Below are 27,556 nucleotides of genomic sequence, written 5' to 3'. Positions count from 1 at the left end.
AGGGTAGTCCAATTGCTAGTTTCGACACAAAAATATCCCATTTCAATGACATTAGCTTGCTCACTATTTCCCATATAAACAACCCCAAAGTCATTGGTGTCGTAAGTTGAAAAAAGATCGTGTCTCGAGGTTGCATGAGTAGAAGATTCATCGCTGACATTTGATTTAGAATAACTTGGAAATTATTCAAGTGATCGGTCATTGGTGAACCATCACTATATCTTAATGACATCAACTCCTCAAGTTTGGTCTAAAGAGAGTGAGCATGAGTCACCGAGCTCACATGATTCAAAATATTATCATCCACCTGTTGGATAATATAACCACAAACTTGTCTACGAAATAAAGACCATTCTTCATCACTTTTTCCATCGATTTTTTCATTAGAGAAAACCAGTAAGTGAAATCCTTTCACATAAAGCAAATCTTCCATTTTTTCTTTCCAAATATCATATTTGGAACCATTCAAACTTACCATCCTATATGTGTTTGTCTCCATCGTTACTCAAATAAAACCACAGCTCCAGATACCACTTGTTGGGAGGAAATCACAAACGCAACGGAAAAATTCAACAACATAAACTCTCCCAAATATCACATGAAATTATTGTCAACAAGAAAATACATCAAACAACACAACACAATTTTATTGCGGATGGTAAGCAGAACTCAACCTCAACTTGGTTATTAAGGCTTCTTGCAAACTCTCCCAAAACCTTGACGTGAACCTCAGATCTCTATCTAATACGATGCTCGAAGGAATACCATGCAACTTGACTATCTGCACAATATAAGTGTCGACTAACTTCTACAACGAATAATTGATCTTTATCAGAATGAAAAGAGCGGTCTTAGTCAATCTATCCACAAAAACCTACATCCACTCACTCTCGTTTGAGGTCTTCGAAAAACTTGTCACAAAATCCATAGAGATGCTATCCCTCATCCATTCAGGAATACTTAGTGTCTGCATCGACCTAGATGGCTTTTGATGGTCAATCTTTGACTTCTGTCAAGTCAAACAAGAATACACAAACTCTGCAATCCCTTTCTTCATACCTGACCACCAAGATATCTTCTTAAGGTCTTGATACATTTTATTAGTTTCGAGATGAATACTCAAACTACTCCTATGACTTTCTTCCAAAATCATCTTCTTATGTCCCAACACATCAAGCACACAAACTTTGTCCCTAAACTTCAAGATCCCATTCTCATCAACTCCAAAATTGTTTTCTTTACCTTGGTTAACTAATACCAAGCGACCAACCAATTCCACATCATGTTTCTGACTCTCTCTGATTTCCTCAAGAAACTGCTAGTCAACTTGAGCATACCCAACTTCACACTATTATGAGTTACTTTGCACACAATCTAAGATCTCGAAACTGCTCGATCAAATCAATCTTGCCATTAGTGCCAACATATGCAAGGACTTCCTGCTCAATGCATCTTCCACCGCATAAGCTTTACCAGGATGGTAACTCAACTCAAAATCATAGTCCTTAAAAAAATCAAGCTACCTTCTCTGCCTCGCATTCAGCTCTTTCTGATCAAACAAATACCTTATACTTTTATGATAGCTAAAAACTTCAAACTTTGAAACATACAGATAATTTCTCCACATTTTTAGTACAAACACTATAACTGCCAGCTCCAAATCATGGGTAGGATATTTCCTTTCATGAATCTTCAGCTGTCTCGAAGCATAAGCTAAAACCCCACCATTATGCATAAGCATACATCCCAAGTCCATCTTGAGCGCATCACAATAAACTACAAACGATTTTGCATCTGACAAGATCAAAATTGGTGGTTGGGTGCAAATGGGTTGTGGTTTAGGTGTGATTCTACGTATGATGGAAAAAACTATTTTTGGTGGTTTAGGTGCAAATGCTTTTATCATCTTTAAATACTTATGGGCTTGTTATACTGCTTAAGCAGGAAAAGATGATTGGGTGCAAATGGATGAAAATGGCAAGATCAAGGTTTAAGTGTGGCTTGGACTTAGTTAAAGTTTTTGAATGATACTTTAACATGAAAAAAACATCTATGTGGTTGATGGTAAAATTGTGATCACCTATAATTTTGAGTCAGAATGAAGATATATAGAAATGTGTCTCACAATCTAAAGTGATGAGAAGAGAAAAACACGTTTAGCGACTGTCATACATCATAAGCATAAAAAATAGTATAGAAGTTGACGGATGCGTCAGAGCTGCAAAGCGGTGTCCGACGGGTGGTGAAATGTTTCAATAAATAAATAAGTGAAATGTTTCAAATTTAAACTGACTTATGCATCATCATCATGAGATGCCTTATATTTAATGTATTATAAGTTTATTGCAAAAAATAAAAACAATCAATCTAGTATAATTTTGTTAATATTATGTAATAAATCAATCATTTAAAAATATAGTTCTTTTAAAATAATATTGATCTTATAAGAATTTAAAGATAGTGCACCGACAATATAAATCAATATTACATATATAATTAATCAAAAAATTTGTACTTATCATATCATATCAATATTTTAAAATTAAAATATATTTTAATTAGATACATATCTTATATTGGATTAAATATGTAAAAATATTTTACAATATCAAAAAAAATTCAAATAACCAAATTTTAAAAAAAAATACAAAAAAACCATCTTTTGAAAAAAGTTACCTGGATAACTAGGTTTGGTGGGTGCCCTACACATAAGAACCACCCCCATGGCGCCTATGAACAAAATTTTATATATATGCGCCACCCCCCACGACGCTTATGTGCAAGCCCAAAATGGGCTGTTACGTGGGGTGGCGCCAATGCCTATTTATTTATTTTTTTAATTTTTTAATTTTGTTTTTATATAAAATTGAATATTAAATAAATAATTAGAAATATGAAAATATATATTTATCATAAAAGATGCATTACAACTTTTTTAAAACAACGCTTAACAATAAACACAATCGTAAATTAACTACATTAAAACTATTACAGTTTCACGCTATAACAACCATCAAAACGATGTCATTTGTGTCATGCATCAATGGTTAACATCAACGTCGTTCTTAACTTCAACCCACTAACGTTCGATTTTTTTCGTGATAATTGACGTCCTCGTTCTCTGCTCTAGATTCGTCTGATGCTTTCACCAGCTTCGTACTCCCCGTCTAATCAGCGCAACAATGACCTCTTCAAATTGTCCATGAAAAGAATGTTCCAAAATTTTATTTTAATCAAAGGTTTCACAGCTGAGTAAACACACACAACCATCTCTTAAAATTTGGCATATCCACCATGACGAAAAAAATCGAAGAGAATGTGAGAAAAAGGTGTGGAAAATGAAGGGGAATTGAGAGTATATTTATAGAAAATACCCTAACACATAGGAGCCACCCTATAAAACTTCTATGTACAAAATATGTACACAGGCGCCACCACCATGCAAACCCTAATTTGGGTTGCACTAAGGTGCCACATGGGGTGGCGCAAACTCATAAAAAGTTCTTTATATAGGTCATGGAAGTGGCGCTTATGCGTAGGGCTCTCCCCAAACTTGGTTACTTATATAATTTTTTTTGAAAAGATGGTTTTTTTTTATAAAATCTATCTTTTAATGTTGGTTATTTGATTTTTTTTTTTCACAATATCATCATGGCATATTATTTTTTCTCTTTTTACAAAAGAAAACGAGTTTAAGTGCACGAATAATATTCCAAGAAGAGAATCATGAAATGAAAATCGAAATCAAAACGAAAATTTGGGATTGTGGACGTGGTTTAAACCAAACTAAACTAAAACTCTAACATATGGTATGGCTTCAATCACCACTAGAATGGTGAAGGGGATTTTGCTATTACACCTCTCTCCCACACCCCCCTCCTTTTTGTTCCCCGTTACTCGCAACCTTTCTCGCCCTTTCTTCCTCCCCTCTCTTCAATCAAAGCGTTCGCACTCCGCCACTGCAATTCGATGCGCTTCCTCAGCTTCAGATTCTGGGAACAAAGTTTCCTCCCGGTTATCACAGGTTCAGCAGCTTCTCCAAGAAGCCGAACATCGATCTCTCTCCGCCGATAACAATGGCCCCATTCCTAAAATCACTTTGGGTCCGTTTTTTTAGTTTTTTCATCATTTTTCTCATTCCTTCACTATAAAACATGTATTTGATTTTGATTTACTCATTCAATTGGTTTCAGATCATGTAACGGTGAGCTTTGCTAGAAGTGGAGGACCTGGGGGTCAGAATGTCAATAAAGGTGTTTTATTGTTATTTATCTATTTTCTGTTTGATAGTTCTGCGAATTACACAACTACATGCGTTTGGTATGGTGTTCAATGTAAATTTTACAGAGGCTAAAAACATGTGTAATACTTTGTTTTATATTCGATGTTGGGGCTCATTAGTATGTTGCTGTATGTAATGTGATACTTTCTGATTGGACAGTGAACACCAAGGTTGATATGCGGTTCAATGTTGGAAATGCGTATTGGCTAAGTGAAAGAGTCAGGGAGAAGATTTTGCAAATGGTTTGTGTTGGATGATCTTTTATTTTCATTACCAAGTTATGCGATTAACTGTTTGTTTGTTTGATTTCAAAACATTCATTATCTTTTGAAATGTTTCATGAGTCATGACATGGTATTGGACCTTCTGTGACCAAGTGATCTAGAGTTTATCCCCTTTGCTAAATAATAGTTAATTTTTAGTACAAAAGGGATGGGTTTGCGCATTGTCAATGCTTCAAACCCATAATACTCTTGAACTCACCCATTCTACTTCTCGATAAATATTTGTAAGCTAGTAGGGACTTTTCCATTGGTAAAGAATTATAAGTACATTGTAATTGAAAAACTCCCATAAGCTAGAAGCCCATCCAAACTGGGTCACAATTGGCTTATGAGACTTCTTACAACTTAACTTCGTATTGTTGCCATTATTTATAGGAAATACATAATATTGTTAGAGTTTAATGGATATGCACTGACAGTGTAAAATAGTTTTACACTGTCATCCAATAGAATACAAGCAATCTGCCATGTCATTTAAAAGATTTTAAAATAAAAGAGTGAAGTGATTGAATGCATGGTTGGGATTGATTGACAATGTAAAATTATTTTACACTGTCAGTGCATCACCCATTTTCTCATATTGTTATATACTTGTTTGTATGTTTGTTTATTTCACTAGATATGTGTATATCTAGCTGGGCTTAAATTGCGTGTTACATGCACTGCTCATCTACCTTATATTTTTAACAATTTTGAATTGTATTGATCTTGTTCAGGAGAAAAACCGTATTAACAAGGATGGAGAGCTTGTGATTTCTTCAACCAAAACTAGAACTCAGAAGTTTGCATCTCTCCTTCTGTTATTTTGTTTGACCTTTTTCCTTGTATGCTGTAAGTAAGAGGCCTTATTCTACGATTTTTTCTTCAGGGGTAATATTGAGGATGCTTTGGCAAAGCTTCAGGTATGTAAAGTTGCTTAAATATTTCAGTGAGACCTAAGAATGGGTTTTGTTATAGGATAGTTATCATTGCTTGGTAGGTCAGCAAATTATTATGTTTTCTAGCTCTTTCGTCTTGTTCGCCTACATAATGGCGGCATCTTAAACTAAAATCTTTTAGTGCGAAAAACAGCATTTGTGAAGTCATGTCAGCTATATAAAAAAAAATTTACTTTCTGGTAGTAGTATTGGATTCTAGTACATTTTTTTTCTTCTCTTGTGGTGTTAGGGTTGGGATGAGTTTGTTAAATGAAAGGTTGTGTTTACAAAATAATCCTTTGTCTTGATAGCTATGATAATAGGGTAAAATATCAGCTTACGATTGTGAAATGGTGGTAGAAACATCTCACTCATTTTCTGCATCCTCAGGTATTCAGTCGTGGTAAATCCAACTCTAAGAGTTTTGGTACTGACTATATTTGTGATTCTCTGAGGACTAGGGACTTGTCATAATGTCTTGAATTATTGATTGAGAAATTTAATATTTCTAGGAGGACTTTGCGAATTGGTTCATTTTCCCCCTCTTCATTGGCTGTCTATTCCTTTTTATGTTGAGTTGGTTGATTTCCATGTCCTCCTTATAAATTCCACTGTACTTTTTTGGAACCAGCCAACTATTAATGTGAAGAAAAATGAGTTGAGGTGACTTTCAGATATTGCGTTTGGGCCTTAGGGCAACAAAGGGGCCACATTGAGAATTCGTTACAATTTGCTTATGTGACCAATCTGTTAAATTGATATATATTGAAGATAGGAGTAGGTACGGGGAGAGGGCATTCACTATTTTTTCTGTTAGAAACCTTACGGGTTTGGCAGAATGAAAGGGTATGTTGATGAGAAGAGAAGATGAAGACATGTGATTTTGACTTAGGAGAATGGGATTGGATGTTCTATGGGATTGGATGTTCTTTAAGCAAAGGCCCACAGACAGTTGTCAGTAGCCAAAAGAATACATAAAAAATTAGCTCCAAGATTTTTTGGACCTTTTCCCATAGTAGCTAAGGTAGGTGCTGTATTTTATAAACTGAAACTCCCAGATTCTGCCAGAGTTCATGCTGCGTTCCACATATCATAACTGAAGAAAGCTATTGGGATTATGCAGTTGAGGCCTCTTGCCAGAGGCTTTGGAAGTTGATTAAATGGAGGAGCCTGAAGAGATGCTGGCCTTCAGAGAAATACAACAAGCTGGATAGCAGGCAAGACAATGGTTATTTAAATGGACAAGCCGGAATGTGGAGGATACGTCTTGGGGAGACGAGGAGCTTCTGCAGAGTCAGTTCCCTAATGTCAGTCTTGAGGAAAAGGCTGTAGTTGCCGGGGGAGGCAATGATAGGACACCTGGACTTCACACATGTGTTACTGAACTAATCATTTGGGCCAGTACACATAGGCCTAGCTTCTGGAAGGTTACACAAGGAACAATTTGGGACCCAGGGGAGAGAATATGTTAGTGCGGTGTACACTGATTCCGTGTTATTCAGTTATGGGAGAGGGGTAACAGGTAAGTGCCATTCTTTCAGGAAGATTGTTATTGAGGTGGTTAGGAAAGAATCAAGGTAGTCAGACTCGAGATCCTACGCAAGATCGGGTAGGGGCAACAAGATCGTGAGTCGGGGGATCGTAACACGGATCGTAAGATCCTACCAAATTTAAAAATTCATATGTATTGCTCATAGATTAATAAATAATAATATGCATACGACACAACATAATTTAGTAGGAAAAAAACTTCAAATAACACTAAAATTACTTTAAAAAACTAAAATTTCAGAAGATATTCATTTCTAAAGTTGTTTATAAAGTGAGAGAAGATAGAGAGTGGAATATTGAGTGAGATTATTGTTGTGTGAGAATGATATTTAGTGTGAGAGAATTGGAGAGAATATGTATTTTGGGAAGTTGTATAAACCATTAATTAATGGAATTAAAGGGTGGGTGGGTATTAATTACTCCTTTTAATTAGGCAAAAACGATTTAATTGTCAGGGAGAAAGGATACGTTTCAAATTTAATAAGAAAAGAAGTATTTTTAGGGTTTTTCCTGAAACTGGGTCACAAACCCGACCCACAAACCCAGATTCCTGGGGCTATGAACAAAAACGGCAGTTCTCAAAAACGAAGATTCTACCGTTTTCACGTGCTATCACTACGATTCTGTCCGTTCCTACCAAAAAACGATTCTGGTCATTTTCCGGCACGGTGGGGAGTTGCAAGATCGTAAAATCGTACGATCCTACGAGTGGGATCGAGATTTTGACTACCATGGAAAGAATATCTCTATGGATAGGAGTCACTGACTCTGGATTACATTCCTTTCATTGTTAAGCTTTAATGCTCATCATATTCATTGAATAATAATATTCACATCTCGTTCATCTGTTTTTGTAGTTTCTAACATTAGAATTCAATTATCTATCCTTTCTTTCCCTTCCCCTCTTCTCAACTACACAGACTTAAGCATGTTCACTTCTTATTCCCCAAAAAATAACCATGGTGCTTTTATGTTTGCTTTATTTGGAAAAAAATAGGAAATCATTGATGCAGCATCTTATGTCCCACCACCTCCCTCAGAAGAGCAAAAGAAGAAGATTGCAAAGTTGTAAGAGCGCTCCCCTTTTTAATATATTCCTTTTATTCTCCAGGTTAAATACATTTTATTATTTAGCCGTCAGTTTTCTCGCCAAATCTGTTAACATTAGAATTACCTGATGGTGAAGGGCATGTTTTGTAAGTACACTGATAAATCAAATGTGCACTTTTGAAGGGCTGCTATAGGAGAACACAAACGCCTCAAAAGCAAGAAAGTGCAATCAGATAAGAAAGCTCAAAGAAGAAGTAAAAGTAGTTGGGACTAATGTATTGATTTTCCAGAATCTTTAAACTATTTATCATCTTAGTAAGTCATTTATTTATCAAACCCACTATTGCAAAAAAATGTCATTCTCAATTTCTTATATGTTTTCTGAATTTCTGAACGGCAGGACACAAAGCACAATCCTCTGATACAACCATAATTTTGATACAACCATAATTTGAATACATACACATTAGATATGGATGGTTTAAGAAAACCAAGTCAAGCAACATTAATCAACCGGAAGGATATTCAAAAGTGATCAAAATTGTCACCATAATTTGAATACATTCACATTAGATATAGATGGTTTAAGAAAACCAAGTCAAGCAACATTAATCAACAAGAAGGATATTCAAAAGTGATCAAAATTGTGACGTAGCTACTATTTAATGCAATAAAAAAAAATTTAATTGAAATATTATGTTGCTTTTATCTACAATTTTTATTTGTCAGCTTAAACTCTTTTTTAATGTTTGTAAATTATAGTCATTTGCCACATGTCTTGAGATAGGTCTACCTAGAATTGAGATAGGTCTACCTAGAAGCTCAGTCAACCATTAGGACCATAACTTGCTTTCCTTTGCCTATACCCTTGCTTTCCCTTGCATATTTGCCTTTCCCTTGCATGAGGATTTTTTATTTAGATATACCTAATTGTTTTAGGTAATTTAATTCCAAAAGTCATATAACTTTGTTCAATCTAGGATTGGAAATGATTTTAACTTCATTTGTTAAAAGTTGGGTTTTAAATTTTTAAAAATCTTTTTAAATCTGAATTCGAATCATTTTCACAAACAACTTGGTGTGATGAAATCAAGTGGTATTAATTGAAAAGTTAAATATTTTAAAAAAGAATTTGACCTTTTAATTTATTTACTCGAATAAGTGGTGGTAGTAATTGAAAAGTTAAATATTTTAAAAAGGAATTTGACCTTTTAATTTATTTACTCTTGTGAAAAGAGAGCAGGTTGAATGTTTAAAATTAGATAATGAATTTAGTTTTAAGTTAAAACTCTTATTCATTTAATTCATGAATAAAATTTTAAAGTTAATTGTCAAAATGAATTTTAAATTAATGCTCAAGTTAATTTGGTTTATTTTGAGTTTAATTTCATCAAAAATATAATTTTTTTTTTAATTTATTGCAAATATTATTATTAAACTTAATGTAATTTTTAAATTTTAATTTTTGATTTCATTAATTCGACATTAGTTAATGTCTGTAGTTGAGTGGGAATATGCGGGAGGATGTTCGTTCGTCTTAATATCTTTTAGAGGATTTTTTTAATCAATTTTTTAATATTGTAAAAGGTTGACCATTAAATAGGAGATAGTTTAGGAGATACACTTTTTTACTCATATATTTTAATTATATCATATGTTTTCTATACTTTATTCTAAATATTCAAATATTAACCGATTGTCTTCTTTTTAAAGATAAATTTGTGAAATCATATAATAGTTAACAAACTTAATATTTCAATCAACTTTCTCAGTTCTCTAAATTTATATTAAAAATATTTATGTCAATTTCTATTTTTGTTAAAAAATTCTTATATTTAAGGAGAGATAATACCTGGTACTGGGAAAAAAATATTAAAGGGAAGGAAGATTTTTTCTCATTAGCTAAGTCTCCGTTGAAAATATTGAATTTACAGCGAAAATAAGGCTAGGTGTGTTTTTTGACACAGAAGAAAAAAAGACTAGGTGTGTTTGATATTAAGATTGAAATTGAGTTTACCTTCAAAATAGCTTCGTTTTTATATAAAAAAGGCATGTTTAAAATGGGAATATGACCCTCTACAGGGTTTGTTTGGTGTTGAGAAGAAGATGAAAAGAGAGAAAGTGATGAGAAAGAAGTTAGTAAGAGAGACCTACATGATAAATATGATAAGTTTGCACTATTGTTTATAACAAAAGAAATGAATGAAAAATAAGAAAGAGAGGAGTAGAGTGATTGAACTAATCAACAAAAACACCCTTATCTAAATAATTTGATATTTTAAAAGCAAGTAAAATAAATTGTTTAAAATGTTAGTAAGTAATATAATTATTTTTATATTAACTATATCATTTAACTTTATTACCTTTAATTAATTAATATTTTAATTAATTGATATGTAAATTGGTCTTTGTTTTTCAGATTTTAAAATATTTTTTGTCATTTTCTTTTAATTTTAATTTGGAGTTTGCTGTAATTTTATTATTTAAAAATTTCAATTTATACTTTATTATCTAGCCAAAAAAGATATTATATTTTATCATATTATTGATAATACTCACTATGCTACATCTTATCTTAATATATATAAATTCAAGATTGTCATGATGACAACCCTAGCACATGTCACCTTGGTAGTTTCTCTAAACAAAATTTGGCCACATGTCACCTTCATTTTAAATTTAAACAAAAATCTTAATTTTGACTTTTACTAATTTAACTCTATATTAAAAATAAATAAATATAATAATCATAATAATAATATAATATAATATTCAGCCACAAATATTAATAATAATTATATAAATATGTAATATATAATATATAATATTTATAAGTTTATATTTTATTTATTTGTTAAAAAAATTCAAACTATTGTTATAAATGATTAATAATATTTTATTTAAATTAAAAAATAAAATGTAAGTAATCTGTAACAAAAAAATTAAAAGTCCTTATTATTTAGTTTATTTTAGATTTCAAAATAAAAATAAATTTAACATAAGCTTATATTTTATTAATTTTATAAAAAATTCAAACTATTTTTATAAATGATTAATAATATTTTATTTAAATTAAAAAAATAAAATGTAAGTAATTTTTAACAAAAAATTAAAAGTCCTTATTATTTAATTTATTTTAGATTTAAAAATAAAAATAAATTTAACATAAGTTTATATTTTATTAATTTTAAAAAAATTCAAACTATTGTTATAAATGATTAATAATATTTTAGGCTTAATTGCAACTTTAGTCCCCCTATTTTGTTTTTTTCTTGATTTTGATCCCTCTATTTTAAAAATCACTATTTTAGTCCCTTTTTAAGTTTTCTGTGCAATTTTCGTCCCCCTATTTTACCTTTTTCTGCAAAATTAGTTCCTATTCCTGTATCTTTTTCAATAGAAAATTCAAAAGGGGGACCAAAATCGTGGTTTTAGAAATGAGGGGACTAAAATCGAGAAAAAGACAAAATAAGGGATCAAAGTTGCAATTAAGTCAATATTTTATTTAAATTAAAAAAAATTATGAGTATTAAAAACTAATTTTTCATATCTAAACCTTACTTATTTTATTCATTTTTTCAATCATTAATTAATTAATTTTATAAAAAGATTTAATTCTAATATTAGTAAATTTTTAATATTGTAACCAAAAATCAAAAATCTTACTTATTTCATTCATTTTTTCATTTATTAATAAAATAATATTATAATTTTTTAATAAATATAATGACAACCAAAAATAAAAATAAATTTAACATAATTTTATATTTTATTAATTTTAAAAAAATTCAAACTATTGTTATAAATGATTAATAATATTTTATAAATTAAAAAAAATTATGAGTTTTAAAAACCAATTTTTCATATCTAAACCTTACTTATTTTATTCATTTTTTCAATCATTAATTAATTAATTTTATAAAAAGATTTAATTCTAATATTAGTAAATTTTTAATATTGTAACCAAAAATCAAAAATCTTACTTATTTCATTCATTTTTTTATTTATTAATAAAAATAATATTATAATTTTTGAATTAATTATTATAATAAATATAATGACAACCAATCACTGCATATTATTAAAAGAAAAAAAATAAAATTATTGTTATTAATTTTAGGCATAATAGTTGAGCATATATATTTTTTAAACCAGTGGGCTAAATACTATAAATTTTGAATTAATTATAATAAATGTAATGACAACTAATCGCTACATATTATTCCAAGAAAAAATCAAATAATTGTCATTAATTTAATGTATAATATTGAGTATATAATTTTTTAAACGGTGGAGTATAATCTAAATAAAACAAAAACGGTGGATTATAATAAATGCTACAATTATGAATTTTATTAAAACAAAATTTAACCATCATTAATTGATTCTCTCATATTAAAAATCTAGCTTGTGATCAGTTTTATAGTTACTCTTTTTTTCAACTTTTTCACACTAACTCCAAATTAATTTTCTTTATTACTAAATAAATTTTGTTAAAACGGTGGAGTGTTGTTTAAAAAAAAATGGTGGAGTATCCATTAATTTTTTGAGTTTATTCTTTATCTATTATCATTCACTCATTTATTACATTAATATAAAATTTAATTAATAAATTAATTAATTACTATTTTTATTAATTGGTGATAAATTTATAACATAAACCTTTGAATTACTTTTGTCCCTTTGCATTCCTCCACACATTTATAAACACCCTTAATCCCACATTCATTATTTATTCACTTCTATACCCATTTCACTTATTCACTATTTTTTAGAATTTTTCACTATGTCTATTATCGATAACAACTTCAATCCGAAGTTCTTCTTTCATTACTATGTTTTAAAGATTTGTGTATTTTAATGAGTTGTGCAAATTATTTCAAAAATAATTTGTAGATTAGTTTATCTTATTATTAAATCTCATACTAAATTATTTTATTTTCATGTTAAATACATTGTATGTTTTTGCAGGTTTAAGGTAGATAGGATATTGCAAGAAACAATGAAAATTATATTTTCTTTGAAATAGGTAAATGCAAGAGATCGGAGGTAATTCTGGGTAGAGTGTAATTATGTACTGACACTTAAATAATAAGTCTACTCAATATTTGTTTCTACTGAAATTATTGTTTATGAGAATCAAATGAGTTGATGTTCTCCATCTCCTCAATGTAAAAAAACTGAACACATGAAAATTTAATCTGTGTATATAATATACTTATTTTTAACACTTTGAAAACTCTATTGTAAATAGCCTAAACTAATGTGCAAGAGATCGTATGTACGAAGCTTCACAATCTTTCATATCTATAAAGATATAAAATTGATTAAGATATTAAGATATTGAAATTACTTTCTTCATATTTTTCCTATTTATTTTATTTGACTATTTACTTAGTCTATTATAAATTTTAGTTTTTTAAATTTGATTGTAGTAGTCATTTTATTGTAATTATATATGTAACTACTTTTTATAAAAAATAAATAAAATATATCATTATAGTTTCTTCAAATTTGAAGTATATTGTATTGAATATGACCTAAATTCTTTTGTCCAATAAATTATATCATATTAACAATTTTAATAATATATTACAATGTTGCTCTAAAAAATGGAAAGAATTAGACCTACAAAAATATCCATCTCAGTTCACTAATAACTCGAATTTGTTTTCTTGATATCTTATACAATATATTATAGGTAAAATTACATCAATAAAAAATTTAATTAATAAGTATTATATCCAACCTTTTTAATCCAAAATTAAAAATATTTATTTCAGTAAATTAGGTATCTATATTGTTGACAACATCTTTATTTTAAATTGTATAATTTTAAACTCAAAGAAATTCTAAATATTATATGCAAAAGATAAAATAAATAAAAATATAGAAGAGCATGCTTTAAAATTCTTAAATTTATACACTGTAGTTTTAATAAATTATAATTTTAAAAAATTTAAGATAAAAAATATTTTAAAGTCTTCCGCGCAACGCGCGGGTCAACATCTAATGATATAAACAATGATAAAGATATTTCCCTATGATGCTCTATTAGCACATACATGAGAAAGCTTTTATTTTAGTGGGTGATTTGTGAAAGGAAAACAAGGGCATCGATAGAAATAAATATATAAAAGCTATGCTACCTTGATACCAAAAGCTATACCCTATTTACCGTAAGTGAACATTATTTTTCTAATAAAATAATATTGTATAAATATAAAATTGTTTTATTAACCAACTTTACTTTTGTATTTGTATTAACCACGTAATATATGTTACTAATTGATTATTTTATTTATAATTTATTTACTAAATACTACTTTATTAATAAATAAAATATATTATTATATTATATTTTGACATTAATCTATAAATATATTAACTAATTTTTATCCTCAATTAATCAAATTTACTTTATTATTTAATATTTTTATGTTTGAAAATTAATTAAGCAAGTTATGAACGGTTAGCGCAACAATCGGAGGTCGAGCAACATTTCTTATTTCTGAGATATTTTTTGAGCAACACATATTTGTGGGAGACACACCATTTCTCCACTTAAAACCTTAAGGTAATATGTGAGTGGATTTTACAATGCCTCCACGATGCTCTCGAATCAAAGACTCATGATACCATTTGTCAGCGCAAAACGCAACAATCGGGGAAAGGTCGAGCAAGGAACATTTCTTATTTCCGGACATTCTTGTGAGTGGGTTCTCCCACTTATAAATATTCGTCACCACATTCCTATCCAATGCGGACTATTTTTCCCACACTCACACTTGTATTTATTCTCAACACGAACTATATTAAACAACTTTATATATGATAAGACTATTTTTTTTTATGTCAGAATATATATTAATCAAACTCTGAATTGTATAAACCAAGTTATAATATTTTATTAACTAACATAATTAAAAAAATTAAAATAATACAAAAAACACTTAGGGTGTTTGTTTTGGTGCTAGAAAAAAGATTCCTGAAAACCTGAAGTTGAAAAATAATTATTCATTTATTTGATATATGGAAAAGAAAAAAAAATGCCTTGAAAAAATAATAATCAGAAATATAAGTTATTTATAAAATTGTAATTATTTGTTCCATATCAAAAGGTGAAAATTATATATTCCTATGAAAATAAAAAATAACCACCTCAAACTATCCACTATCATATTATTTCAACACATTATTTTATATTTTTAAAATTTTAATTAAAATAAAACTAAAAATATTTCTAAAAACCTTAATTATTTACCAAATAAGTTAATAGAAATAAAACTAGCATTAATATTCCAAAAAATAACATTTCTGAAGTAATTTAAATCGGTTAAACTTCAAAAATGGTGTATAAATATTATTTTTCAAATATGAAATATTTTGGTGAATTCTTATTTACCCAACTCAAAAAATTGGGTAAGGTTACCTTTGTAAAATACTTTGAAAACAATAAATATTTGTATTATTTTAATAAATAATTACATGTATTAAATGAAATGGAATCATGTGATTGGTTGGAGATACACTACCAACTTTTTGTGATGGGTAGAGAAGTTGTCCCCCACTTTTTTATATCTTCTAGATCACAAAATAGGGGTGGGTCCCACGTTATTTATGTCTCTCTTTTATTATGCTTTGGAGTTTGCACATAGAAGAATTTCATCCTTTTTCTTCTACTTCTTTCTTTGCAACCTCTCTTCACATCTTCTTTTAAAAGAAACATATCATTGGCATCACTGACTTGACTTGAGACTTGCTTATAAAAAAGTAAACAAAAAGAAGAGAAAAAAAAATTGATAAAGGGAAAATTAGAGGAAAGTCCCCTCTTCAAAGTCAAATGATCTCAGCTCCATTTAGAAAGTCGATTTTGAAGCAAAAGAAATTCTATTCTCCCTTCGTCGTTTTTAAGTTGCCCCTCTTCTAAAATAAAATTTATTCAAACCTTTTATAATAAAAGGATACTATCAATACACCACATTAACTTTTATATTAGAATTTCCTTCTTGATTTCACATTACTAACATCAAAACATAAACTAATTTACTTCATAATCAAGTTAACTCAAATCAATTTTACAAAATTAAATTTACCCAAGTTTATCATAAACGTATTAAAACACACTTAAAAGTGATAACAATATTAAAATGGAATGATGTATACATACAACAAACATATAGTATTTGTCAATATATTCACAAAAAGAAAAACCTTATCATAACAAAACTATCCAAAAATAACTACTAAAGACAAATTAATCAGTTAATCAATTAATCAATTAACTCATTCATTTATCGTCTAATAACATGCATCTCTCCTGACCGTTGATCAACATGCCTAATCCATCTCTTCCCACTCCGACCACGCCCATCTTTTCCCAAATTACCCCCAACCGCCGAAACATGTGCCATATCAAGTCCTTTCCCTACCGGAAGAAACACCGATCTAACAACCCGTCGTGATCGTGCTCCTCCTTCTTCTCCAACAACATTCTCCCATTTGAAACCACCACCTCTCAAATTCGCATTCTTACAAACCAACACCGCTCCTTTCACACTCAACTTCGCCACCTTCAAAACCCTCGAGAAATCGTCACTTCCATTACAATCCACCACCATGAAATCTATCTCTTCAACGAACCTTTCCATCACTTCTTCTGCTTCTCCGACGATGATTTCCGTTGAAGCTCCCGTTTCTCCCATTCTAACCGAATATTCTAATCTTGATCTCTCGTTTGGGACTATGCAGACGTGTCTCCCACTCGTGTGTTTTCTTGCTATCGCTAAACCTATGCTTGTTTCAATTGCACCTCCCTCTGACCATGTTTCTACTATCACCTTCGCGTTCCATCCTGCCGCCATGGCTGAAATAAGCTCCGCCACGCCTGATCCTCGTAAAACCTTACACTGAAACAAATAAAAAAAATGTTAGTCCAATTCAACATTGAAATTTGTAATAAAAAATAAAAATATTGATTCCTGCCTACATACCGATTGTACAGTGTCGATGTATGCTTTAGATGCTGTTTCAGGGGACCAAACAAGTTTCATGTTTTTGTTTATGTTTATGGTTGTGTTGTGATGTGGGGTTTGAAGATTGTGTTGGGAATATTGTGGGAAGAAATGAGATATGGGAGAGTGGAAAGTATTTATTAACGCGGTAGGAACGAGTTTTCTAGAGAGATAGAGATAGAGAGAGAGAAAAAGAAGGAGAGTTGAAGTTAATTTATTTATTCCGCGCCAAAGCCAACGTGTAGGTGATAGTATTTGGATAAACTTGGTTATTTGTTTTTTGTTCAAACTCTTTCTTTGACGACTTGTTTGTATTGCTGTCACGTTACCATGACTTTCTCTCTCTTAGTCATGTGTTTACATGCAGCCATGTATGTACCGAGCTATGTCTATTTTTGAAACAATCAACCTACCTATGTTACTCCTTTATGAGACTTTTTATAATATACTTTTGTCCTAAATATTAAATTTTCTATATATTTTTATGTATATTTGTTCATTTTTTATTAACATTATTGTTAGTTTGCTTTGAAATATAAAAAGACATAATAAAATATTTTATACATAAAGTGAGTTTATTAATTATCAAACATAAACTATATAAGTTAATTATATTACTATTTTTCTTAATATCTATAAAAAGTGTCATAGAATTTTAGAATATTATAAATAAATTTTCTTTTCCAATACAATTTTTTTTTACAGATACACGGAATACTAACTAACCGATTGTAGATGACTAATTTATATCGAGGCACTATAACCTACCTTTATCACGAGCCTTACCAATTAATATTTTTGAGATTGTTCATTACATTTCATAAATTACTCATGCATTCGGGCTAAATTCTAAAAATAAAATTTAAATTTTGAATTGTAATATTCGCATGCATTCAAAATACATCATAAACTTTGAAACACATTAAAATATATGTTACTCCTTCCATCCTACAATGAGTAATTTAATTAGAATAAAATGATGTCCTAAAATGAATGACTCATTTTAATTTTCAATACACTTTTTCCAATTTTACCCTCTAATTAATAAAAGTTTCATCATTTTCAATACATAATAAGGATAGTATAGTAACAATATAATTATCTCTCTTACTTTTAACCACTTTTCTTAATATGTGTAAATAAGTGGGTAGAGTTACTCATTATGGGACGGAGGAAGTAAAAAATTTGGATTTTGGAACACCCACGATATTTAAGGCTATGTTTGCGAGTTTGGAAGAAAATGGAGGGAAGACTTTGGAAAATAGAAAGAATTGGGTGAAAAAAATAAAGCAAATTTAGATAACACAGTTTTGGGGAGTTTGATTTTATTAATAACACCAAAAACTCCATAAAATGTGGGAACTCAAAATTCATATTGAAGGAGACTTTTAGAGGGTTTTGGAGGGCTTACATAAAATTTTCAAATATCTATTAGGTTGTTATACTATTCTGAAAATTAAAAATTTAGTAATTATAATGACTCTTTTATCATTGTAAACAAAATCATTTTTTTTAAAATTGTCAAATATTTTATATATTTTTTAAAATTTTATTTTTAAAAGTCTTCCCCTCCCCCCTCCCCTCCAAACTCGCAAACATAGCCTAAAAGATTGTCCAAAGTTTAAAATCCATTTTTTTTAATATTACAAATTAATCAGAAACTTATTCTAAATGGAACATACAATGAGGTTAAGGAGTTTTGAAATCTGAATTATACTCTATTATCTCAAAATTAGAATTAAAGTTAAACAAGGGATAAATAATTACATAAATTAACATAAATACTTGTTATCACATATACAAAATATGTAACATTACATAAATCTTTTTTAACCTAAATCTAACATTATTTTTTATGATTAAGAGATGGTTGAGGACTTTTCAACATCTTTAATATATTGTTGGTTGATCTCGCTATTGTCGTATCCACCTCGACTAGATCATCTCAAACCTATTGAACTTCACATATCCTTCATTATCAATCGGGGATGAATGATACTTGATCTTAACTACTCTTTGATTGTGTGAGTAGTGCATGGGATTCTTCAATTTTGATTTTAAATCTACAAAAGTGGGACATTGTTATATTTGTTAAAGTCCTAAACAAGGGAGACTCTAAGATTCCCGCCTAAGGGTGATGTTGCCTAGACGACATCCTCTCAAAACAGTGGGGCTCACCTTTGGGACTGATGACGTGTATGATACTGGTGTCTCCCGTTAGTCAGAGGAGAAAGAGTCCACCATAATTCTTTGGAGAATAGGTGGTCAAAACCTCCTATAGTCATGAGGGAACAGTTTCCACCTCTATAGCTTTCTCAAGCCCTAGGCCCCAAAAGCCACTATAAATAATTCTCCCCTAGAGGGAGAAAAGGGGATTTTAACTCATACGCTTATACCTAATGTCATACCCCAAATTTACCCATCCGTTTTCAAAAAAACATATAATCTTAAAAATAAGTTTTTATAAAATTCTTTGGTTTATTTACATTTTGGGTTTTAAAATTCTTTGGTTTATTTACACTAACATTTTAGGTTTTTAAATTTCTTTGGTTTATTTATAATAATATTTTGGATTTTAATTTTTTTGGTTTATTTATACTAACAAATTAGATTTTATAAATTTCTTGGGTTTTATTAACATTTGGTTTGGATATCAAAAAATATATAAAATAGTTTATTTAAAATTATTTATATTTTTAAAGAATAACAAAATATCACACAACATTTGTATACTTTCAATTGGGTATTCATTTCAAATAAATGACATAGCACAATTGGTAAGGAATAAGGCTTGCAAGTGAGAAGTCACATGTTAGAATCACACAAGTGGCATTTTTTCATTTTTCTTTCTACGCTTTTCCCTTCCCCCTTAAAGGTACCCTAGTCGTGTTGATTGAACAGACAACGACCGATAAACCTTTTCTTTTCAAAGCCTTTTTCAAATCTTTTTATCAAAATTAAAAAGTTTTTGGCCAATAATGATACACGAGGCTTCCCTTTTTTCAAAATATTTTTTATGTTTATTTTGGCCAATGATTTCATATGAGACCTCTTTTAAAATATTTATTTTGGCCAGTGATGATATTTGAGGTTTTTATTGTTACACTTTTGTTTAAATTCTCACGATTGTAGTATAATTTTCCAAACCCTTTTGGCTAATGATTTTTATGAGGCCTCCCCTATTGAAATTTGATTCTTTTTTAAAACTCTTCATCAAAAATTTGTTTGGCCAATAATTTCATATGAGGTCACCCTTTTCAATTTTTCAAAATTTTATTTTTGGCCAATGTTGCTTCATGAGGCCTTCTTTTTTTTAATCTATTAGTCAATAATTGTCAAGCTAGTTGTTCTTACGAACAACACCAAAGTTACCATAAAAAACCTCGTTTTAAAACTTAAAGACTAGATGGATCCCCTTGAGTACAAGGGGGTAAAGGATGCCTAAAACATTCCCTTTGTTTAATTTACTTACTTGCCCATAAATCTCCATTTTAAAGGTTTTCCATTTTTTTCCTTTTTAAATAAATTAAGGGTGGAGACTCACTTTTTATTAAAAATTTTAAGCCATTTGCAACACTAAGCACCCTGTTGGGTGAGAATATGGAGCAGAGAAACGGTCTAGAAGGGAGTGAATAGAACCTTATTAAAAATTCAACCGATTTTCCAAAAATAAAATATTAGAGGTTTTTCAAAATTGTACGTGGAAGACTTAAAGCGAAAATAGAGACTTGTGCTTTTATTTGGAATTCAACTATATTGACAAATACACAACTCACAAAACTCAAAGATTGTTCAACAATGATTAATTGAATGATTGTATATTACACGAGATGTATCAAGTACAATATTTCAATTATGATCGAATTCTAACAACACTAGTTTTTCAGAATTTAATCATGACTAAAGCTCAATTAGGTACCAATTCTAACAAAACCTAATCTTACATAATAAATCGCTATCAACTGAATTGAACGATAAATTATGCTAAGAATTGATATCCTAAGCATGCAAATATCCTACAAAATTAAAATGTGTGTGTGTGTGTGAGAGAGAGAGAGTGAGAGAAATAGAGAGAGAGAGAGAGAAAGAGGGAGGGAGAGAGTACACTGAGATATATAATGGTTGGACATTCATCCTCACTTTTCCTACTTCATTCTTCAACGGTTTCCCATTGGAACTTGTTTTGTTCTTTTTTTATTTTGACAAATATTGCAAGAGTTCATACAATCACTAATCCATAATAATGCTAATGTTGAGAAAAGATGAATCTCCTATCTAGATCTTGACTTGTATACAACTTTATGTCAAACTCTTCTACAAAATATTTACTTGATTCTCGCTTCTTGAATCTTCCAGCTTCACAAATCTGCTCACGGACTTTTTGTGTGGCAATCACCCCTTGATCCCATCGATTTCTTGATCGATGAGCTGTTTGAAGATTTGAGAAGAATTTCACCTTGTCTGTAGCCTTCCACACAATCACTACTAAGGTCAGCTATAGAGAAGAACCTCATTTTTTTTTCACTAGAATTTGTCATAACCAATGACAACAACCTCAATCTTGCAAGCTTCATGAAAATCTTTACAAAACCTTCAAGGATTAGTTTTAAGACATCGTCTCCCTCAACAATTATAAATCTCTATGATCAAGATGTGAAATCAAACTAGAGATTAAAGATGTAAGAATTTATGTTTGCAAGAGTTTTTTAGTTTCCAAAAAATGAGAGGGTGTTGATTTCACAAAATCATAATGTAGATTATGAAATTGCTTGTTGAAAATATGGTGAAAAAATGAATTTATATGTGCTTGAGATTAAGCACAAAAATGGATGGAAAAAGTTAGTTAGATTCGAGTAAAGAACATCTCATGATTTAAGTCAAATGAGCAGGTGAAGTGAAATAAAAAACATTAAGAATTTGACCCATTTCTCGTGTGATTTGAATCACCTCATAACTTTGATTTGAGTCATGAAGGCTCATGATTCGAATCAAGTACAAAGTCTGATTTGAGTCAATTTGGAAAAAGATAAATAGATAAATGTGAAAATATGTCTGATTCGAATCAAGTGCAACTTGTGATTCGAGTTACAAGGCTGCCTGATTCGAATCAAGTTGAAAGTGTGATTCGAGTCTCAGGTTATGAAAAGTTTTTGTTTTCCTTTCTTTAACTTGATTTGAGATAGGATATAAATATGATTCTAGTCATGCACACAAAATATCAATTTTTCATGTATTTCAAAATAATTTGAGATTTTCCTATCAACCTAACTTTAATCACCAACATATATGATAATTGTTTCAATAACTTAACCAATTGACTATAAGCATCAAGATTAAACTCAAATATAACAATTGAATTATGCATGCTAAAAACATATCGACTCAAAACTTGATTCATAGATGTGTAGTCATGAAGGAGACTCAATAAAAAATAGTAAACAAAACAAAATGAAAGCAATAAGACAAGCAATAAAATCGTATTGGGGTTATCCCCTATTAGGGACATGGAAGTATTGGATCCCTAACTAGTATTAGACGAGATATCAGGAGCACCTGTTGTTGAGGGATTCAAACCTCTCTCTTTGGCCAAGTTTGACGGTCACAATGATATCTACGGGCTCTCTAGCCCCTTCAACATACAAAGGCCATCATAAGAATGTCTGGCTCTCTGAAGTGCAAGCTACTATTTAGAACTTTCAGAGACGCCGCCCTACGATGGTATGGGTCTACCACGTGCCTCCTATAACATTCCGAATTTAATTAAATAATTTAATTGAATTTAATTGTATTTTATTTAATTATTAAATGATCCCATATGCTTTTAATTGAATATTTGGTGAATAAATGGGCAGTATGTGACATGTGGTTGGTTTGGTGAGAGTGTTACATAGTAATGGAAATTAATTAGAATTTTAATTAAATATATAATGAGGATAATAATTAACATAGTAGAATAATGATTAAATAAATAAAATAATAGAATTAGTGATATTTTGATAGAAATTAAATTATTAATAAAATAAAAAAGAAAAAAAGTAGAGTTAGTAGAGGAATTATGAGCAAAACAGAAATAACCTAATTAACAAAATTACATTTTTTTATAAGGAAAAAGTGAGGGTTGAGAAGTTACAATACGCAGAAAACTTGGAATTGAGAGGCAAGAGGCAGCAAGAGCAAAAGGGGGAAAAGGGCGTTAGGAAGAAGAAGACTAGAGATCAAAGTTGCTTTGGTGGAAAATTCAGGTAGGGAATGGGGCCGGGGGGAATTGCTTTTGATATATGTGTGATTTAGTAAGGATAGAGAGGGACCCTCACCCTTTTCTAGGATTGTCTTGCCATTGTTGTATTGTTCATGATTGTCTTGTGTGTATATGAGGAATTCATGATATATGCTATGTTGATGTATGTATCTCTTGTTCTATATTATGCTGAATTTATACATAAGTTGTGTTTGGAATTCTGAATTTGATTGATGGTATTATTGTGTTCTTGGAGTTTTGAAAACATAACTTGAAAACCTTGAAAAGTGATTATTATTTGATGTTGGTGTTTGCCATGAAATTTGATAAACAACCGCTAGTCTCTTATAAATGTTTACTTGCCAGATCGACTAGTGAATCCAAAGACATAGTGCTTAAAGTTTTCTGGAATTAGTATGAATTTGTGTTAAAAATAAGGATTTCGACATATACGAAATCTTGGTAGTAAAATAAAAGAAAGGGTTAATAGTCATTTGCCCCCTTGCAATAGTAGCGATATTCGGTTTACCCCCCTTTTAAAAAAAAATTTGTTTTACCCCCCTGTAATATTTGGGTACCCCTCTAAACGTGTAAAAACCAGGGAGTAAAATCAAAAAAATATATTTTACAGGGGGTAATTTTCCCTCTTAGGGGGCAAAAGACTTACAATTTTAATATTATAGGGGGGGAAAACAAATTTTTTTTAAAAGGGGGATAAACCGAATATCGCTACTATTGCAGGGGGGCAAATGACTATTAACCCTAAAAGAAATAAAGTAAAAATGCATTGGAAAAACTGTAAAGGATTTTGATAGTGGTCGAAATTGTGATAACTGAAAGTAAAATGAAACTTGAATTTAAATGGAAATGAATTTGAATGAAAAAAAAAACATTAAAGTAAAAGACTTTGCATTGAATGAAAATGGTGTTTGAATACATACATTACACTCGATCAACTCGTTCCTCGCTTTGCTTGGGTACTTTGAATATAGTTAGTTTTTGTAGTAAATTCAACACGCTGAATCTTAACACTAAGATTCCTATTTATACTAATATCTAATTAAATGTTAAGAACGATTCTTTCTCTACTGATTGACACGTCTTCTATGCATGCATTTCACCTTCAATCTTTTCTCCACATATCCTCGTAATGTAGATAAGGCCAAAAGGTAGTTACTTAACCACACTACACATTCAACTGCCTCCGTCGAAATATTCCTTATGTTACTTTGGGAATTACTAAGTCTCACACACTACTGTGCACCCAGGGACTTCGATGCCTTCCTTTGAATGTCGTCATGTCAAAAAGTATCTTTAACATGTCCGCCGAAAACACCTTTAAAATCATCCAAATTCCAATAGGTGTTTCTACAATCTTCTTCTTGATATGCTGAGATTTGAGAGTGTCGAAAATCTGAGCTAACAAGTTTCCCCCCAAAAGTGTCACCTTCGACCAATAGAAGATTGGGGCATTTTTTAATACACTCGTCGCTGCAACCTATATTGTGCTAACGTCATGATCATCATGACCACTTTATAAAAATATCATTTCGATACGTGCAAAGTTTAGAAGATCTAATCATGGCTATGATTTTTAAGGAAATTGTGGGTCATACAAATTAACCTCTTGGCTCAATCCCCGGGCGAGACATATGTGTCCCACAATTCAGCTCCACTTGTTAGCTAAGAAATTGAAAAAAATTCTTATATTTCTTTTTTAAATAATTTTTCTTCCTCGTTTCTTCCTTTTTCTTCTTTCTACCTCTTACTTTCCTTCATAACTTTATGCATTTTCACTCTTTTAAACCCAGAAAAACACCTTTTTTTCTCCGAATCATCCACCAACCTTTAACACAGTTGCTTCAAATTAAAAAAACTCTAAGGATTCAAAGAGCTCAAAGGAATCTCTGCCTCTTTCTGCTAGAATCTTGGGTCCACTCATTTTTGGAAACTAGGAGTATGTTCATGAACCTCCACTTCAAGAGGAGAAAATGCGCATCTTCAAATCCCAGGTAATAATCCTTATTTCCATTTCTGGTGAAACTCATGTGCTTATGGATCCATTACTTGACCCTAAAGCGAATGCTGAGAAGCTTAGGGAATTTTTCCCTGCATATCATCTTAAAAAGCCTATTTCTAGTTTAAAAAAGACAAGGGCTAAAACTGATAACCTAAGCACAAAATCTGTTGTTTAAACAAAACCCTCTAAGGCTAAACCCGTTGTTGAGACGAAAAAACGTAAGGAAAAACCTGTAGCTGATGCAACGTATTTCAAAGACCAATCTGCTGTTGATGCAATCAACCCTATAGATCTAGGTTATATTAGCAACACTCTTCGTATATTTTGTTTTTCCCCTTTAGCTAAGAATGTCGAATAGTACATTGCTTGGCTCAAAAAATTCAAAAAGAAGAAAGCCTAGACCTGGAAAGACATAGGGGTCTATGACTTAATTTAGCTTTCAAAAGTAGGTTCCCCTTATTGCCAAAATATGCTTGTCACTTTCTTGTATTTTTGGGAAAGTACCATAAATACCTTCTAACTCCCCTGCAGTATGATCACACACACACTTTTCGATGTAACTGCCATCACTGACCTTCGACCAATCGGGGAGATTTTTGAACCAAATGAGAGGAATGAAGACACCTTTAATTTCAACACCAACCGTGCTACCTTTAGTCACTACATATATGATCATCACGACGTCGACACTGATTAGGTATATGATGAAGAGCATATTGCTTTCCTGGCGTTGTGACTGTCGCGCTACATCTTCTGTTGCAAATCTTTGAAAGTTGCGAAAAGATTCATGACCTTAATTTACTAGCTACGTGATGGTCGAGATATCTATTTGAGCCAATTGATATTAGGTTCTCTCTACAAGACCTCAGGATTAGTTGTCGACTCTCCGAAGACTGTGAAACCTGGAACCAATTTCTTTTAACTACCCCTATTGAGTACTTTAATTATGGTTTAATGCCATGTTCGAACCTTCACTAAAAATTGACAAACCCAAGGATGATGATGAAGACATCAAGAACAGGAGGATCGAAGGCACTCAAACGTCCTTAATGATTCCTACTGAAATTGGATGTATTTTGCGAGAGGCCTTTACAAGGTATATCATGATGTTTGCAAAGCGCCATAACTTCACTTAATCTATGGATCACTTTTCTAGTCAAAATCATGGTCCTGATAGGTTCACTCAAGAGTTTCTTGCTCCCCATGCTAATCAGGAAGCGAAATCCATTTCAATATAAAAAGCTTTTCTTGTTCCAAAATTAATCTTGCTCGGGTTGGGGGTCTTTAAGGAACATGTGAATATATTATGTTACCAGACCAATGTTGTATCTCGATAATTTGAACTCAACCAAATCTCGGCCAAGTTATTCTTCATCCAGAAGAATGAACTTTATCTTTGCAACGTTAAACTTTCGGAAGATGAATACATCGAGCGCTTTGGTCGACATGCTACTGACACTATCAAACCTGCACCACTCTCTTTTCGACCATCTTTTTACTATACCAAGGAATTTGATACTTGGTGGAGAGCCTATTATGCTGAAGAATTATTTGGAGTGTCATTTCTGTCGCAACACCTGACGACAGCTTTTTCTTCTATGTTTGGTAACAAAGAGCGTCATGAAAAGTAACGACTTAACACCTCAGTTTTTAAAACATTGAGGGATAAATTTATTTTCACATGGGTTTGAAATCCATCATATGCACTTTTATTATTTACAAATCTAGTGTCTCATACATCTCGGTGAGTCAATAAAACAGAGAGGTAAATTAGATTGTTTTTTTTTTAAATTAAAACTCGTTAAATTATCTACACTAAAATTTAGTAAAATATTTTTTTACAAATTACAATCTTTATAAAAAGTATTACATTGCTTACACATAATATTAAAATAAAAACTAATTTGTCCTTGATATTTGGGTAAGATCAAATGGTGGGCACCACTATATTCTTATTTGCTTTTTATGAAATTGTTTATGATACAAACAAAAAAAGATTAGCTAAAATAAGGGTTAGATAAATAAATGATTTTATGTTCAAATAAATATTTAAGAACACAAACCTTAAACCCAAATAATTTTCTACTTTTGCAATCCATCATAGAGAACTCTTCATGGTAAATACTCTTGCAAACCTTAAAATGGAGGCTGTAGATAGTTTTGAGCATGATGTTTCATTATCAATTTTAGATATCATAGT

At 30.6% G+C, this 27,556-nt stretch overlaps 2 protein-coding genes across 2 annotated transcripts; one reads left to right on the top strand and one right to left on the bottom strand.

Moving 5' to 3' along the window:
• Window positions 1-3,733: 3,733 nt before the first annotated feature.
• LOC131637323 (uncharacterized) lies at window positions 3,734-8,457 on the top strand. The gene is made up of 7 exons (XM_058907923.1): window positions 3,734-4,103; window positions 4,194-4,253; window positions 4,442-4,524; window positions 5,283-5,347; window positions 5,435-5,468; window positions 8,032-8,102; window positions 8,268-8,457. The coding sequence occupies exons 1-7, from the start codon at window positions 3,812-3,814 to the stop codon at window positions 8,356-8,358; spliced, it is 696 nt and encodes a 231-aa protein (XP_058763906.1). The 5' UTR covers window positions 3,734-3,811; the 3' UTR covers window positions 8,359-8,457.
• A 7,790-nt stretch (window positions 8,458-16,247) lies between these two features.
• LOC131605814 (uncharacterized) lies at window positions 16,248-17,293 on the bottom strand. The gene is made up of 2 exons (XM_058878126.1): window positions 17,078-17,293; window positions 16,248-16,993 (listed from the first exon to the last, which is right to left on the bottom strand). The coding sequence occupies exons 1-2, from the start codon at window positions 17,135-17,137 to the stop codon at window positions 16,379-16,381; spliced, it is 675 nt and encodes a 224-aa protein (XP_058734109.1). The 5' UTR covers window positions 17,138-17,293; the 3' UTR covers window positions 16,248-16,378.
• Between the last annotated feature and the right edge of the window lie 10,263 nt (window positions 17,294-27,556).

This window comes from Vicia villosa, linkage group LG1 (genome assembly GCF_029867415.1).
Source record: "Vicia villosa cultivar HV-30 ecotype Madison, WI linkage group LG1, Vvil1.0, whole genome shotgun sequence".
Taxonomy (NCBI): Eukaryota; Viridiplantae; Streptophyta; class Magnoliopsida; order Fabales; family Fabaceae; genus Vicia; species Vicia villosa.
The sequence above is the reverse complement of the archived record's forward strand: the minus strand, read 5'-3'. Positions and strand labels throughout refer to the sequence as shown.

Bases quoted from the DNA above. Each gene is read 5' to 3' on its own strand.
- LOC131637323 (XM_058907923.1), top strand. From the start codon at position 3,812: ATGGCTTCAATCACCACTAGAATGGTGAAGGGGATTTTGCTATTACAC. The intron at 4,254-4,441 runs GTGTTTTATTGT...CTGATTGGACAG, and splicing joins GGGTCAGAATGTCAATAAAG to TGAACACCAAGGTTGATATG. The intron at 5,469-8,031 runs GTATGTAAAGTT...GGAAAAAAATAG, and splicing joins ATGCTTTGGCAAAGCTTCAG to GAAATCATTGATGCAGCATC.
- LOC131605814 (XM_058878126.1), bottom strand. From the start codon at position 17,137: ATGAAACTTGTTTGGTCCCCTGAAACAGCATCTAAAGCATACATCGAC. The intron at 16,994-17,077 runs GTATGTAGGCAG...TATTTGTTTCAG, and splicing joins ACATCGACACTGTACAATCG to TGTAAGGTTTTACGAGGATC.